At 41.1% G+C, this 16,483-nt stretch overlaps 1 protein-coding gene across 1 annotated transcript in view; it reads left to right on the forward strand.

The window, feature by feature from the left end:
• The window catches only part of ush2a (Usher syndrome 2A (autosomal recessive, mild)), a 223,610-nt gene that overhangs the window by 202,834 nt on the left and 4,293 nt on the right, over positions 1-16,483 (forward strand). Inside the window, 3 exon segments of the mRNA XM_046855966.1 lie at positions 5,446-5,673; positions 6,266-7,764; positions 8,755-9,070. Of these exon segments, the coding sequence (XP_046711922.1) occupies positions 5,446-5,673; positions 6,266-7,764; positions 8,755-9,070 (2,043 nt within the window).

Below are 16,483 nucleotides of genomic sequence, written 5' to 3' on the forward strand. Positions count from 1 at the left end.
CTGGCTGTGCTGTGTGCTGTAGCCAGTGCCAGAGAGGCTGATTAATGGGCACGTCACAGTGGCAGGACTGAATGAGGCTACGGAGCGCAGGCGGTCCTAGCCGCCAAAAACCTGCCTCCCTCGCCATGTGTGCAGACGCCCCTCATTACCAAACACTTATCAATGCTACAGAGAGAAAGAGAAAGAGCGTGATCCAGTGTCAGAATTTTTCTTCGCCTTTTTTTTTTTTTTTATCTCCCCGAACACACCCTCAAGGACCACGCTTTCTACGTAGCTATTTTCTCTTATACTTCCAGGTAAATAGCTTTAGCACTACACGCCTCTCTATACACCACCTTCATTTTTTCTCTGTACTCCCTTCTCACTTCATCCTCCCCTCTCACTCATCCTCCCAGCCCCACACCCTTCCCTTATTCTTTCCAGATGTTGCGCTGCGGCCCCACGAGGTTCCCAGCGATGGGAGATGTATTAATACATCCTATTGATTAGATCAGGACCCCTGACAGTCATTTGCCGCGATACCATCTGGCCGCTGTTCCAACGCCTTCACCCAAACAGGACGTGACACCTTATTAATCTCACCGGTGCACCGTAGACACTTTGCCTTTTTTTTTTTTCGTACACAGAAGCCCAACTCTGTCGGAGAGGCAGGAGGACCTGAAGGGTGCAAGAAATTAAGGTTATTACACAAATTGAGCCATATGGTCCAAATATTTCAGAGCTGAAATTTACTAGGCAATAAAAATTGCTCCTGCCTTCCTAATGGTGTAAATTGCAGTTTAACCATGGCTCTAATGATGTCCTTCTGCTGCCTGTAACCACTCTAACATGAAGGACATTGTTTAAAAAATGCACAGAAAAAAGAAGGGGGGGCAGTGAGGGTGTGTGTGTGTGTGAGGGGGTGTGTTGAAACAGCAACAGCATGTTTACAATCTGTTAGTGTATCATTAAGAAGAGAGCAAAGAGTGTATAGACAAGATGAACACGCGCTGGACCATGTCTCATTTTTTTAGGTTTTTTTCCCGTAGGCCGGGCGAGGTGTGCATTTGGAGAGCGGGACGATCTGAGCAGAATTTTGAGCAGCCAGTTTGGGGCTATGCAAACATGACTGCTCATTAACTAATAGGATGAATGCTGTAAAGGCCCGTGTTCAATAACACTTTGCTTTATGGGTTGTAGTGAGACTCGTTAGTAAACAAAGACAGCTGTCGGAGTACAATAGACGTCAACAGCATACGTCTTCTTTATAGATGCGGATTTGTTTTGTCTGGGTTGCATCAACGTTTTGTCTGAATAACGCGGCAACGCCGAATGCGAACAACCCGATCGATCTTCGAAGGAGTTTTGTTCTTATGGCCGATTTTTAATAGTCCTTTGTGGTTGTTGCTTGTCAGACTGTATGAACCTGATGCCACACTGTGGGATCTCAGTTGTCATAATGTCAGACTGTACGACAGTCAAAAACACAAGAAAAAGACTCGTCCGAAGTTTTACGCCATCGATCCGTGCCACATTTAGCCCCGCGTTCTCTCGCTAATGGTGGCTAGCGGGAACAAAAACAATCCGTAGCGTTATTCAAGTGTCATTCCAAACACATACAGCGCAGTACACAGTAAAACAAAACAACGTTTCCCCAGGACCAAGATATCAAACAACATAAATTAACCAAAAGAACTCACAGAATTAACCACACAATGTGCACATGTGCAACATTTATCACAAAAAAAAGACAACATAAGACAAGAAGACACAGCAACTGTCAAAAACTGGGGACAGTTGCTGTGTCTTTAATTCACTTTAATTCATTTTTATTAGTATTGCGCTTTTAACAATGATCATTGTCTCAAAGCAGCTTTACACAGATAATGTGGTGATTAAAAGTGAATATGTTCTTTATAAGTAAGTTTGTCCCTGATGAGCGAGCCGGTGGCGACTGTAGCAAGGAAAAACTCGCCGAGATGGCATAAGGAAGAAACCTTGAGAGGAACCAGACTCAAAAAGGGACCCATCATCATCTGGGTTGCACCGAAGGGTTGTCTTCTTGTCTAGCGTTGTGTTTTTTTTTTCAATTTCATGTTTTGTTTAGTTTTTTGCCATTAATGTGTGTGTGTGTGTGTGTGTGTGTGTGTGCTTGTGTGTTTTGTGTGTCAGGCCAGTCCCGTTTATATTGTTCATGACATGCCTTGATAAAAAATTACTTTATAAACCTATATAACTCATAAAGTTAAATTTTTCCCGAGGTGGTTTAAAGTTGTCACGCAAATTTCATTATCAGGTTCGGCACTCTTATCGGTTTTTGGTTTGACGGTCGTCGTAAGAGAAGTCACACTGCAGGAAAGCGTCATAAACCCGATCAAAGACTTAAAGGTTTTAGCCTAGGATTATAGGAATCATTTAGGATTTTCTAAATTTGTCTTCTGACTAAAAATCGCAGCCAGAATCGCACCATGTGCACCTGGATTTATATTTGATACATCCCGGATACTACTTTTGTAGTCGTTTGCAGACGCTGCCCTTAAACCTTCTTTATTCCTCCAGTCAAAGTTTTAAAACGGTCTTCAATTGATAATGTGCACACATAGCGTAACGGCGTCGACACTCGAACGCAGCCGTGTCCTTCAGCTGCGATGGTAGCCTTCATCAGACACTGGTTCAGTCTGAAGAACTGCCCAGTGATTTGAGAGCTCTTAACCTGATTGGAGCTTTTCTTTTCGTTTATTTTTTTTTAGCTTTTCTAACCAGGGTCTCCCGTTCAAAAGAGCAAAATCGGCAATCCAATACAAGGATCTTATACGCTGAGACCCTTCGAGTAAAGTCTGCTGTTTCATTATTACCCCTGCACAAGAGGCCACACACTTTTCGATGACGAGCACGTCCATGGATATCTGTGCAGATCTCCGAGATTTTAATGCTTGTGTTATGGCTGCACTCAGGATTAAGAGGCTTGGATGGCCGGACTGCAGTTAGAAGAGGCGGTTTGGTCAATCAGGAGAGGTTGAAAGTATCGCTGGGTCTTTTTGTATTACTGATTTCTGTTCTAGTAAAGAGTGGGGTCTTATTAGAAGGAGTGTGTGTAGAATACGGAATGGGTAAAGAAAACCTTGTGTTTATTCAGCACGTGTTTTTAGCGATGGATAGAGCGGATCCTTTGTTTTTCTTTCAAACTTTATAGCTTAATATGAGATAATAGTAAGAAATTGGGTCATGATGAATAAAATATGTCCAATAAAAAAAGAAAAACAATATATATTTGTATCGCATTTATAACTTGTCAACTGGGCAACTGTATTATATTGATAACTATAAAGAGAGCAGAACAATTATGGGCATGTAATCATGAGTGTCCAATCGAAAAAATGAAATTCTCAAAACTACTTGTTCAACCTACGCATCACGGTGTCACTTCATGTGCACATCATAAAAGCAATTTCTCGGTGCTTTAAACAAATTGTGAACTCTTTCTTCTACATTCGTTTAATTGATTTTGAGCAATCGTCTGCTGTTTTCTCACATTATCAATTGTTTGTCATGATGATAAAAAAAAATAGTTACTGGTTCTTACCTGAACCCCCAAAACCACTCGACGTCAGATCATTGCATAGGTCATTGAATGCAAAATGGTTAAACCAGTTGTCATTATGTGTCAAGCTTTTTTAAAAATGTCTTAAATTAATGATTTGTGCAGACGAATCTTGAATGTCACTAATGATGGCGAGTGTACGGCATCAGATGATCAACTAGATCTCTAAAAATAGTCAAAGGTGAATCTTGCGAACCTTCATATGGTGACAGAGCAAAACACAGAATTTTCAGAAAATGAATGAACAACCGGAAATCAGAAAATACTGAAACCGTGCCGTCATACAGACAACACGACTACACATTTTGACGATCTTGTTTGTAAACAATGACAAAAGGACTTGTTATTCTACAGGGTAATGAGATTCAGCATCCTTTTCATAAATATTTACTTTTGAGAGAACTTAGGATTTTGAGAAAGTACATTCTTTTGCAAGAAATCAAATGTGTTGTGCTGTTTGTACCAATTGTTTGGAGAAATGCAATTACTGGTTAGCGAATATTAAGAATGATTCGAGAAATGTTCCAAAGCAACTAAAAAAATTGTAATATGAGTGTAGCTTCATGACTGTTGAAATAAACAGGAATGTCAAAAAGCATACAAATGCAGCCAAATACAGAAAAAGCAGTTTTTAGTGTTTGAATAAATGCCATTGATGCTTCTTAAATTCGCTATGTCCTAAGCTAAAGGCTGGATTCAGCAGCAGGAAAGGACAGGCTTGCCTTACTATATGCAGATGAGGCAGACCCACACCTTTGAAGGGTCAGGAATCTCTGCTTTTGCCTAATTAGCATAATTGTTGTGACAAATACACATGGTTATTCTTAATTAAAATCATCCCTGGGCCCAGGCGACCCCCAGCGCTGTCACAGGAAATAACTCGCACGCAGGCCGTGGATAAGACAAGAGAGACCTGCGTCGAGTTGAAAGGGAAAAAAGGAGTAAAAACATGTTGGAAATGACTCTCTCGTCTGTACAAATGCCAGAATGCCTGTACAGTATTCAAAGCCCTCTAATGTATAAAACAGGAAACGCATTCGTTGTCTGAGTGATTTGAATCGGTTCAAGTGGGATAAGCGCTTTTGTCACGTAAAAAGATCTGAGGGAGTTTGCTTTTCAAGGCCAGGTTACTGGGTACGTTGTTCAAAACTCAACATCTTAACAGAAGATAAAAGGATAAGAGTGCTGTGTTTAACTTGTGCAGTGCCAGGAGCGATCTCTTTACAGAGCAGTGTATTTTGATCCTCGTCTTATTTATTTGCCTGTTTTGCATAGTATTAAAGGTATTTCCATTCTGCTAATCGAAACATAAACATTTCCCAATTTTGGGAATCTGTGTTGTTAACATTTATTTGAAAATCTATAACCAAAATCAATAGCCTTAGTCGCTTTTTAATGGCTGCCTTGAGCGTCTCGGCTCAGCGAGCGCATGTGCTTGTTAATATCGCAGCATCCGTGTTTGGAAAAGTGTTTGATAGCATTGCCATCTAGGGGCCAGATATAAGTCTCAGTGCCGAAATAAAGTGGAATGAAGCAGCTGTTGCTATTGACAGTGTGCATATGTTTGTCGGCTTTATAGTCCAAACACGTTCCATATTTCACCGCATTAAAAAGGTACTTTTTAAATGCCCCACCGCCTCCTGGTGCCATGATGGGTGGGTGGAAAAGATAGCAGGGGACTGCTTGACTGTTGGCACCGAGCCTACTGCTAATGCTGGCGCAACTGTGCTATCTAAGAGTTTAATGCGTTATTCTTTCACTTGAATTATTATGAGCTTTATTGATATTTGATCGCTAAGACACTTAGTTTTAGTACAGGTGGAATGTTACTTTAGCATTTTGTTTGTTTGTTTGTTCTGACTCAGGGAGATGTATACCAGGCCCATGTATTTGGATTCGAACCGTACACCACCTATGGTGTGTGTGTGGAGGCGGTGAACAAAGCAGGGAGTGTCTGCAGTCCTTTGGCTTCAGTTCAGACTCTCCAAGCTTCTCCCAATGGTCTGGCCAACTTCAGCGTGGAAAAGAGAGTGCATGGACGTGCACTACTGCTGCATTGGCTTGAACCTGGCTCGCCTAATGGAATCATCAAGGTACTGTTACTTTCAGCATGGCTTTGTAGTGTTCTATACACTGAACAGGAATAGATTTATGGCCACCGATCAGGCATAACATTATGACCACCTGTCTAATATTGTGTTGGTCCTCTTTTTGCTGGCAAAACAATCCTGACCCATTGATCTTTACCAGCATTAACTTCTACAGCAATTTAAGCTTCAGGAGCTCGTCTGTTGGATCGGACCACACTGGCCAGCCTTTGCTCCCCACCTGCATCAGTGTGCCTTGGCCCACGTGGCTTTGTCACTGGTTAACCGCTGTTCCTTCTTTTGACCACTTTTAATAGATACTGACCACTGCACGGGAACAGCCACAAGAGCTGCAGTTTTGGAGATGCTCAGGCCCAGTCGTCTAGCCATCACAATTTGGCCTTTGTCCAATCACTAAATGTTCACTTTTTGCCTAATGTAACTTACCCACTAACAGGTGCCATAATAGATATAATCAGTGTTTCACAATTCACTTCATCTGTCATAATGTTATAATCTCAAAATGTTATGCTTGATTGGTGTATATCATTAATTATGTAGCCATGTATGTCTTGTAAGTGTTCTGTCATCCTTCCAGACTTATAACGTCTACAGTGATGACAACCTGGAGTTCAGTGGTCTTTCACGCCAGTTTCTGTTTCGCCGCTTGGAACCCTACACCACATACTCTTTGGTTCTAGAGGCTTGCACTGAAGCAGGCTGCACCAGGAGTGTCCCTCAGCCTATAACCACTAATGAAGCCCCTCCCTCATCTCAGCTACCCCCTAGCGCCCAGAATATTGGCCCCAACAGCGTGGAGCTCCACTGGGTCCCACCTGGACAAGCCAATGGAAGAATTCTGCATTACCAAGTACTAGCGGTCAAGAGTGATGAGGATGACATGGTACAAGCCAAGGTTGCTTACACAGAAAGGGACGTCCAGGCTTATAGCTTCTTCTGCAATGTTTCCAGCCTAAAACCCTGGACCAGGTATAAATTTAAGGTGCGGGTTACAAACACAGCAGGGTCAACTGAAAGCTCATGGCTGACTCTTCAAACAAAGCAAGCTCCTCCGAGCGGACTGGCAGCCCCAACTGTCAGTCACCTTGAAGGGCACCCTAATGAGCTTTTTGTAAATTGGACACCACCGTTCGAGGCCAACGGTGTTCTTACGAGTTACAGGATTCAGAGAGATGACATCAGCTTTCATTTCAGCTTCGACTCGTCCGTTTTAAACTATACAGATGAGGATTTGACTGCTTACACTAACTACAGCTATGCAGTTATCGCATGCACAATAGCTGGCTGCGTTACAAGCCAGTCAACTACAGTTAGAACATTGGAGGCTGCCCCAGCAATAATTGAGCCACCCACTGTATCGTATATTACCTCCCACTCCTTAAATGCATCATGGACCATACCGGCCATCCAGAATGGAGAGATTGTGGCGTATATTCTCCAGACCAACATGGAGGAGGTTTACCGTGGGAAAAAGCTGAGTGTCCAGGTGTCTAATTTAAAGCCACACACTTCATATTCTCTCATCCTAACAGCCTGCACTAATGGAGGCTGCACAGCCAGTCTGCCCACCTCTGTTCTAACCAGAGAGGCTCCCCCTTCTAGCATGCCAACCCCAAGTCTGAAGGTCACCGGTCCTGAGTCAGTGGAGGTGTCATGGAAAGAGCCCGATCACCCCAATGGGGTTATCACAGGTTACGAACTCCGGCGCGATGGCCACCTGATCTACGCCGGCATGGATACTCGTTACCATGACTTTCTGTTGCTTTCCAGCATTGAGTACAGCTACACAGTCACGGCTAATAACAGCCAGGGCACAGCCACTAGTCTTGCAGCAGTGGCTCGTACACAGCCTTCAGTTCCATCAGGAGTTGCTCCACCACAACTGCAAGCCCTTGGGCCACTAAGTGTGCTGGTGCAGTGGGAGCCACCAGCACGAGCAAACGGGGTCATCATCAGCTACTCGCTTTATACACGTGACCCAACCGAGCCCAATGCGCAGAGGACGATCTTTGCACCGCATCACAGCGCCTTTCAGAGTCGCAGTTTCTCTCTCACCGCTTTGAAGCCTTACCACAGGTAGCACTTACAGCACACTTTATAACACTTGTTCAACTCTCATTTAAAAAAAATATCTTTTTAGTCAGGCATATCATTCACATTGTATTTGTCTCATTGGTGTTTCATTATTTTAAACTGTTGGTGTTAATTGTTTTGGGTTTTTTGTTTTTTAGATGTAAGTTGTTTTGAGTGTCATGTAGTCAAGTGCCATATATTAAATGTATTATTATTTTAATTATTATTAGTTTAGTTTAGCTAGTAATTATTTATGATGTAATGGATTATTAAAAAATATTTAAAACTTGCTCAGGACATTAAACTGTAACTTTTTATTTGCTTTTTAAGATAAATAGTATTACAACTAATATTAACTGTTGCTAGTGATGTTCCTAAATGTCACTAAGATGGTTCTAGAGATAGATACATCTTTTTAACAATGTCAACAGAGAATAAAAGTGAGAAATAAGATACTGAGAGTAAAAGAGCAACGGAGTAAATCTTAAAGCTTTTACTTATGTTTCCATCACCCCGGTTTACACGAAGAAAGGAAGATAGGCAGTCAAATGACGGATGGTTGGTAAGCCATGCCCATATACTCATGTGGAAGTGAAATAGAGATAAGCTCAGAGGGGTAAAATAATAGCTCATCAGCAATATCGTTTCACCATCACCACCTCGGTCACATGACCTTTCCTGTATTCTCCTTCTTTCATTTCCTTTTTTGTCCTGTCCCCTTGAATCCCGCTGCTGCTGCTTTCTCAGTTGCGATTGAAGTTTCACTGATGACCAAAACAATAAAAAGAGGTCTTAGAGGTCTTGGTCCTTTTGAATTTGCACTAGTTCTCCCGAGAGATCCTTAAATAAAATAAACATAGATCGTTTCAGAACAGTAATAATAGTAACTGTTTACAGTAAAATGAACCTTATTAAAAATGGAGTCATCTCTGATGTTTCTACTACGAGAGGGAAATGTTTAACATGTGATGTCTGTGTGTGGCTTTGGCTCAGGTATGAAGTGCGAGTGGAGGCCTGCACTTTGCTCGGATGCGCCGCCAGCGACTGGTCTTCGATTCAGACTCAGGAGGTGCCCCCTGCTGGACAGAGTGCACCCCTGCTGGAGCTGCAGACCGACTCAGATGGCATGCAGAATATTTTTTTTATCTCCTGGGCTCCTCCGGTTCAAGCGAATGGCAAACTTTTGCACTACAAGCTCTACCGGAGACTGGGTGAAGATATAGGAAGCCGCCCTACACTTCTCTACCGCAACATCTCGTCCTCCTATCATGACCACAAGCTGCTGCCTTACACAGCCTATGAGTACCAGGTGCCATTTATTTTTGTGGTGGCTTACATTATAGTACAGATTTTTAAGATCTTCAAACAAATGTACTGTCCATTTTTGTAAATGTAAAGAAAACATTTAATTGTTCTACCTTATTTCTTAAAATGCCAACTATATTCAGATGCACCACTTTGGTTGCCAGGTTAATGCCAGGTATTTAATGTAGCACCAATATTCACAGCATTGCTCCCCCTTTTACAGATCTTTCTTAATTGACAGGCGAGCCTTTAGAGCAAAATAACATTAGCATTTGATTGTCAGGTGTAAGAGGCATAGGCCAGTCGTGGGCTAAATTTATAGACTCTACCTGATTGTTCTGTCTTATTTATGAGTGGTAATTTATGACAGGGGGCCGAGCAACAACAGACAGGTGACAGGGCTATTAATCTCTGGCCTGGCATTGTGCTGCTGATTACGATCGAAGCCATCGAATTAGCCATCGTCGCCTCTTACAAGTACAAGCCTTGGAAAGACCTTTTAATACCAATTTGCTCTCCCTGGAGAGAATGCTAACCATGCAGGATCCTTGGACACACATTGTTTTAACCTGACACCAGAATGTTTGTGCGTTTTATATTTGCACGCGATCACGGGCGATGCCCGTGATTTCCATCTTTATGAAAAATATCATAACATCATAAATGCTGTGTTTCTTTTTGCTGAGGTTTTGCTTCGGCTCAACTTTCCTAACAGAACCGAACCTGTTCCCTGAGCCGTGAGCAGCTACATATTTTATTGACACTTTTATGCCGAACCTTAATTAGCTCTTCTGTTGGAAGTGGTTGCTTCTTGGCCTGGTAAGTGATGAGTGGGGCGTGGTGGAGCTCGCTTAGAACCTGTCGCCGGGCAGACTCTCACCTCTCCGCTTCAACCCGAATCCATTAGAGCTCACACATGACATATTTTTATTTTCTCCTAATTACTGTAATAACAGCTCGGTATGCGAGTGCTGGTGCTGCAGTAAAAAGGTCTGCTCCAAATACAAGGACGTGCCGATGTCCTAGTCACACTGTACAAGGCTACCTTTAAGCCCAGAATTTTTTTTTCTTCCCCTTTTTGTCCGTTATTCATACTACTCGTCTGGTCAACTCTACAGACAAAATATACCGTCCAAAAAAGCCATCTGTATGTCGCACACATTCATTCTCTATCTTGCTTGTGTCATGTTGACCTTTTCGTTCTTTAAGGTGACAAGATGGCCTTTCTATGACCACTACGGCCAGAGCCCACTACCATACCTCTCATGCAGACAGGTGATCCGTGTCAACATCGCTCTCCAGACAAGAATGCAGTGCCGCATGCAGTCCCTATATATTGCCATTTAGATCTATCATTCTGATTGATCACAGTCTAATTGCCTATTATTGAGGATAATTTAACCCTATCTGCCAGAACATCCATCTGTCGCCTCGATTCCGACTGACAATCTACAAATTACTTACTCATGCAAATGGAGACCCCGGCTGACCTTTTACTGTTCCTCCTTTCTAATTACACCAACGGCTCATCGCCAAAATAAGATTACGTTACCTCGGCGTGTTCACGTGCCCCTTAATGAAGGTGGAATGCAATTTCCGCGTAGATTTCTCCAAAGCAAGTTATGTAATGGAAGCTGGCAGTTTAGGGACGTGAGGTTAAGACATGTATGAAGTTCGTATAAGTAGCATGGGGATGGCTCGAAGAAGCTGTTTTATACATGCTTTTGTATTGTCTTATTGGGCCAATGTCAGTCAGGTTCCTTGACCATCTAGTACAGCTTTAAAGCATATACACTACATTGGCAAGAGTTTGCGGGCACCTGCTCATAAATGTGGAATGTGCTGTTTGAGTATCGCATTTCACATTGAGTCCCAGTTTGCTCTCTCTTGATTTTGGAGCATGCTTGTGGAGATTTATGCTTATTCAACCACAAGGGTGTAAGTAAAGTCAGGTACAGGTGATGTAGGTGAGGTGAGGAGGCCTGGTGTGCAGTCAGCATTCACATTCATCCCGCAGGTGTTTAATAGGGTTTAGTGGTGTAACGGTACACAAAATTCGTACCTTAGTTTTTAAGTCACGGTTCGATTAAATTTAACTTTATTCACGCAGTTTTATTATTATTAATATTTATGAATATCAACCTTTTACATTTTTTAAACAGTTTTAAATACAATGCCTGCTTGGTTATATTAAAAATGAAATAATATTTTATTATATTTTATAAAAAAAATTACAAATCTAATAAATCGAATAAAATTAAATGCAATAAAATGTTTTATTAAATTGAGTAATCAGTTAAATTGGCACAAATGAAATTGGTTAAATACAATTAAATAAATGGAAAAATGTAATTAAATAGTTTACATTTGTTAGATCCCAGAAACAGATGTGTTTGTAATTGTGTGTGTGTGTGTGTGTGTGTGTGTGTGTGTGTGTGTGTGTGTGTGTGTGTGTGTGTGTGTGTCAGAGGTGGGAAGTAACGGAGTACAAATACTTTGTTACTGTACTTAAGTAGATTTTTTTGGTATCAGTACTTTACTCCACTATTTATTTTTCAGACAACCTTTTACTTTTACTCATTACATTTTTACACAAATATCTGTACGTTTTACTTCTTACATTTTCAAAATTTTTTTATTTTCACTGTGCGCCGATTTCAGCCGAACAACCGATTTCCTGTCATTGCGTGTCTTTTTCAATCCACTGGTGTATAAAGTCCTGACTCTCACTCACCACAGATGTAGACTAGTTTACGGAGCTAAGAATCAGCAGGCAGAAGGCATCTTTTCTCTGCTTGTGTTCTATATGTGGATCTTCAGCCTGGATACATTCATTTGGTAACAACATTTTTAATTCACTTTGAATTAATATATATATATATATATATATATATATATATATATATATATATATATATATATATATATATATATATATATATATATATATATATGTATGTATGTACAGTATGTGTGTATGTATGTAAGTATGTATATATATATGTATATTTGGCTGTCAAAATTAAAATTATTGTAAACGGCACTAAATTTTATATCAGTTCAGCGCGCATTTCTGTTTCACCATTTTTATAGAAAATGTAAATAAATAAATAAATAAATAAATAAATAAACAAGAGGCGCAATTAAAACCTTCGGCAAAAAATACATTTATCCACGACGTCCTTTCTCAGATATAAAATAAATAAATAAACTCCAGATAAAAATATTTTTAATCAGTAAACTTTTGTTTTATTTCTGCGCCAAGTCTCAAATCAAACACCAAATCCGCCATGTTTTACACAATTAACCCTCTGGGTGACGTTTTGTGGGTTTTTCCCTCATAATGGCGACACAAACTTAAATTACTGTCTTTATTGATTGTACAGATAAAAACAATACATCATTCAAATCTGTAAAATGTCTATAATTTTCAATATATAAGCTTCCTGACTTGACTTGAAGAGGTGCAGTTTCTCCGGTATCAGCAAAGGCTCTTAATGATTCCTTTGTCTCTCTATTTTCTCTATCTAATTGTCTCTGTGTCTCTTTTAGTAAATGTCTCTGTCTCACTGTATGTCTCTCTCTTGCTGTCTCTCTATTTGTTTCTCACTCTTTCTAAAGCTGTGTCTGTGTCTCTTTGTCTTTGTCTCTGTCTTTCCTGCTTATTTACATGTCTAACAAAGTTTTGAGTTTTGAAGTAATGCCATTAGCGATCTATGATGAAAGACTTTCCTGGTTCGATTCTTACCTCTAGTTTCATATTGAACATTATAAGAAGTTTTTAAAAACAGAACAATAAAAGGTCATTAAAATTGGTTGCTGGTAAATCATGGTATATCAGTGGTGCAGGTGTTGGAGATGTGGTTCCTATACCTGAGTCACTTCTCATAGACTTCGAGTAACTGAGAGAATGAACGGGAAGGAGAAGTTTTGACCCTCTACCATCATGATCTAAGAGAAAACAGTGGTCTCTTAACTATAGAAAAACTAAGAGTCCAATAAGCAAAGCCTTGATTGCCACCCCTGTGGTAGTGTAGTGGTTAGCAATGCAGCCTCTGCTATCTGACTCACCCGGTTCAATTCCTACCCATTAGCTATCCTTTAAATTGTTTAAAAAGTTTTATAAAAGAACCAAAAAAGGTCCTAAAAATCAGGTTCTTGCAGGAGATCCTGTGGCTCAATTGGAAGAGCTTTGCCTCTGGGTTGAGAGGTTGCTGGTTCAAACCCCAGCCAGGACTCAAAGTTAAGAGTGTGGAAGGTTCCGTTGACCATAGTGAGGAAGGTGTCAGAAATGGCTGCGTGAAAGGTCGGATGTGGACGGTTTCAGAGGGTGTATCCTGAACCAGGGGGGCAATATTCAGGTGCCTGCCCCCCTGGCATCTGAGAAGCTGAAAACATGGGGTTATGAAGCAAAATCATCCAAAAAAGTTTCAGCATAGGCTCCTGGCAAAAAAATTTATTTAATAAGCTTTCCCTCCCTGCCCAAAATGCAAAACTATCACCCTTACTTTATTTTCTGAGGCTGTAACCCAGCAGGTCTTCACAGCCTTTGTTCACAGTCACCCACTCCATTGCTCACCACACACTAATTTCCACACAACTTACCCAGGGCAGGGACAAGCCAGATTTGAACCAGCAACCTCTGAGCTCAGAGGCAAGGCTTTTACCACAAAGCCATCAAGTCCCACAACTCACCTTCTTTTTTTGGGGGGTTTATCCTTCGTTTCATTCTTCAAAGCAAGAAATTCAGACCAGAAAGAAACACAGAAAGCAGGATTCGAACCCTGAACCCCACCAACAGCAAAATGCCAAGCTTAACCCACTGAACCATCAGGAAGGACAGGCCGTGCCAATTGTTAGAGCAGGTCTATCTTTTCTTTCAAACCATCACCACAAGAATATAATGCTAAAGACAGACTTAGGAAGCAAACCCATATCATGACTAGCAGGGACAATGCAGGATTTGAACCCTGATTCACACCATTAGCAAGGCACCAGCATTAACCGACTGAACCATCAGGAATGACAAGCTGGGAAGCTTGTTTAGAGCAGGTCTATCTTTCTTTTTAACCCATCAAAACAAGAATATGAAGATGTAGGAATCGGGAATTTAACCTACCTCATGACTAGCAGACAGAAAGCCAGGTTTGAACCCTGGCCACCAACATTAGCAAAATACCAGCCTCAACCCACTAAGCCATCAGGAAAAAACAGGATGGGAAGTTTGATTAGAGCAGGTCTATCTTTCTTTTCAAACCATCAACACAAGAATTTAACGCTAAAGAAAGATGTAGGAAGTGAATACAGATGTAAGTAGCACAAGTTGAACCCACATTGTAAATAGCAGGAAAATAGCAGGATTCGAACCAAGATCCCCATCACCAGCAAGACCCCAACATTAACCCATTGAACATTGAGCAGGTCTATCTTTCTTTTCAACCCATTAAAAACAGAAATATATCGCTAAAGAAAAAATGTAGGAAGTGAATCCTGATCGTGACTGGCAGGCAGAAAGCAGGATTTGAACCCTGAACCCCACCAAAAGCAGGACACCTGATTTAACCCACTGGACCATCAGAGAAGACAGGCCAGGAAGTTTGTTTAGAGCAGGTCTATCTACCTTTAAACCATCAACACAAGACTATAAAGCTAAAGAACGAGGCACTCGTCCTCATGGGGACCCTGACAGTAACCCACTAGGTCACCCCAGAGGTGGCAAAAGTACACACATCCTTTACTTAAGTAGAAGTACAGATCCTCATGTTTTAAAATACTCGGGTAAAAGTTAAAGTACTGATTATACTTTTTTACTCAAGTGAAAGTAAAGAAGTTTTGGCTCAGACATGTACTTAAGTAAAAGTAGTTATTACTTCCACCTGTTTTAGCTGTTAACTGGACCTCACATCATATTAGATAGATAGATAGATAGATAGATAGATAGATAGATAGATAGATAGATAGATAGATAGATAGATAGATAGATAGATAGATAGATAGATAGATAGATAGATAGATAGATAGATGGATGGATGGATGGATGGATGTGATAGCCTAGTGGGTTAATGTCAGGGTCCCCATGAGGATGAGTTTGAGAGTTTGATTCCTGGTTGAGCTGGTTGCTGTGTTGGTAAATAAAACTTCTGGACCTTGTCCACTCTGAAAACATTTCAATTCTGTCCTTTCTGTGTTGGATTATTTTCTTGATTTCCTGGACTTTAATGAAAGATAACCACACCAAAAAAAAAAAAAATTTCTGTGGTAGCTCAGTGGGTTAAGGCTTGTGCCTTAATATAGTCCTTAATATAGTCCACGCTGGTGATAAGGTTTCAAAACCAGTCCTACATGCCTTCTTTCTTACTGCGCTGGCATGAAACAAAGTATAAACCCTCCAAAAAGCACACATGCTTTTCAGCAGTGGTCGCTCAGTGGTTTAAGTCTTGTACCTCATCTAAACATGCATCCCAGTCTGATCTCTTCCATGGTTCATCGGATTAAGGATGGTGACTCGCTGATGGTAAGGATCAGGGTTTGAATCCTGCTAGTTGCGATGTTGGTTATGTTCCTGCTTCCTAAATCTTTCTTTAGCTTTATATTCTTGCGTTGATGGTTTAAAGGTAGATAGACTTGCTCTAAACAAAGCTCTTCACCTGTCTTCTCTGATGGTCCAGTGGGTTAAATCAGGTGTCGTGCTTTTGGTGGGGTTCAGGGTTCGAATCCTGCTTTCTGCCTGCCAGTCAGGATTCACTGCCTACGTTTCTCTTTAGCGATATATTTTTGTTTTTAAATGGGTTGAAAAGAAAGATAGACCTGCTCTAAACAAGCTCTCTAGCCTGTCCTCACCGATGGTTCAATGGGTTAACGTCGGTGTCTTGCTGGTGGTGGGGCTCTTGGTTCGATTCCTGCTATTTACAATGTGGGTTTAACTTGTGCTACTTACATCTGCATTCGCTTCCTACATCTTTCTTTAGCATTAGATTCTTGTGTTGATGGTTTGAAAGAAAAGATAGGCCTGCTCTAACAATTGGCACAGCCTGTCTTTCCTGATGGTTCAGTGGGTTAAGACTGGTATTTTGCTGTTGGTGGGGTTCAGGGTTCGAATCCTGCTTTCTGTGTTTCTTTCTGGTCTGAATTTCTTGCTTTGAAGCATGAAACGAAGGATAAACCCCCAAAAAAAGATGGTGAGTTGTGGGACTTGATGGCTTTGTGGTAAAAGCCTTGCCTCTGAGCTCAGAGGTTGCTGGTTCAAATCTGGCTTGTCCCTGCACTGGGTAAGTTGTGTGGAAATTAGTGTGTGGTGAGCAATGGAGTGGGTGACTGTGAACAAAGGCTGTGAGGACCTGCTGGGTTACAGCCTCAGAAAATAAAGTAAGGGTGACAGTTTTGCATTTTGGGCAGGGAGGAAAGGTTATTAAATAAA

Source organism: Silurus meridionalis, chromosome 8, assembly GCF_014805685.1.
Source record: "Silurus meridionalis isolate SWU-2019-XX chromosome 8, ASM1480568v1, whole genome shotgun sequence".
Taxonomy (NCBI): Eukaryota; Metazoa; Chordata; class Actinopteri; order Siluriformes; family Siluridae; genus Silurus; species Silurus meridionalis.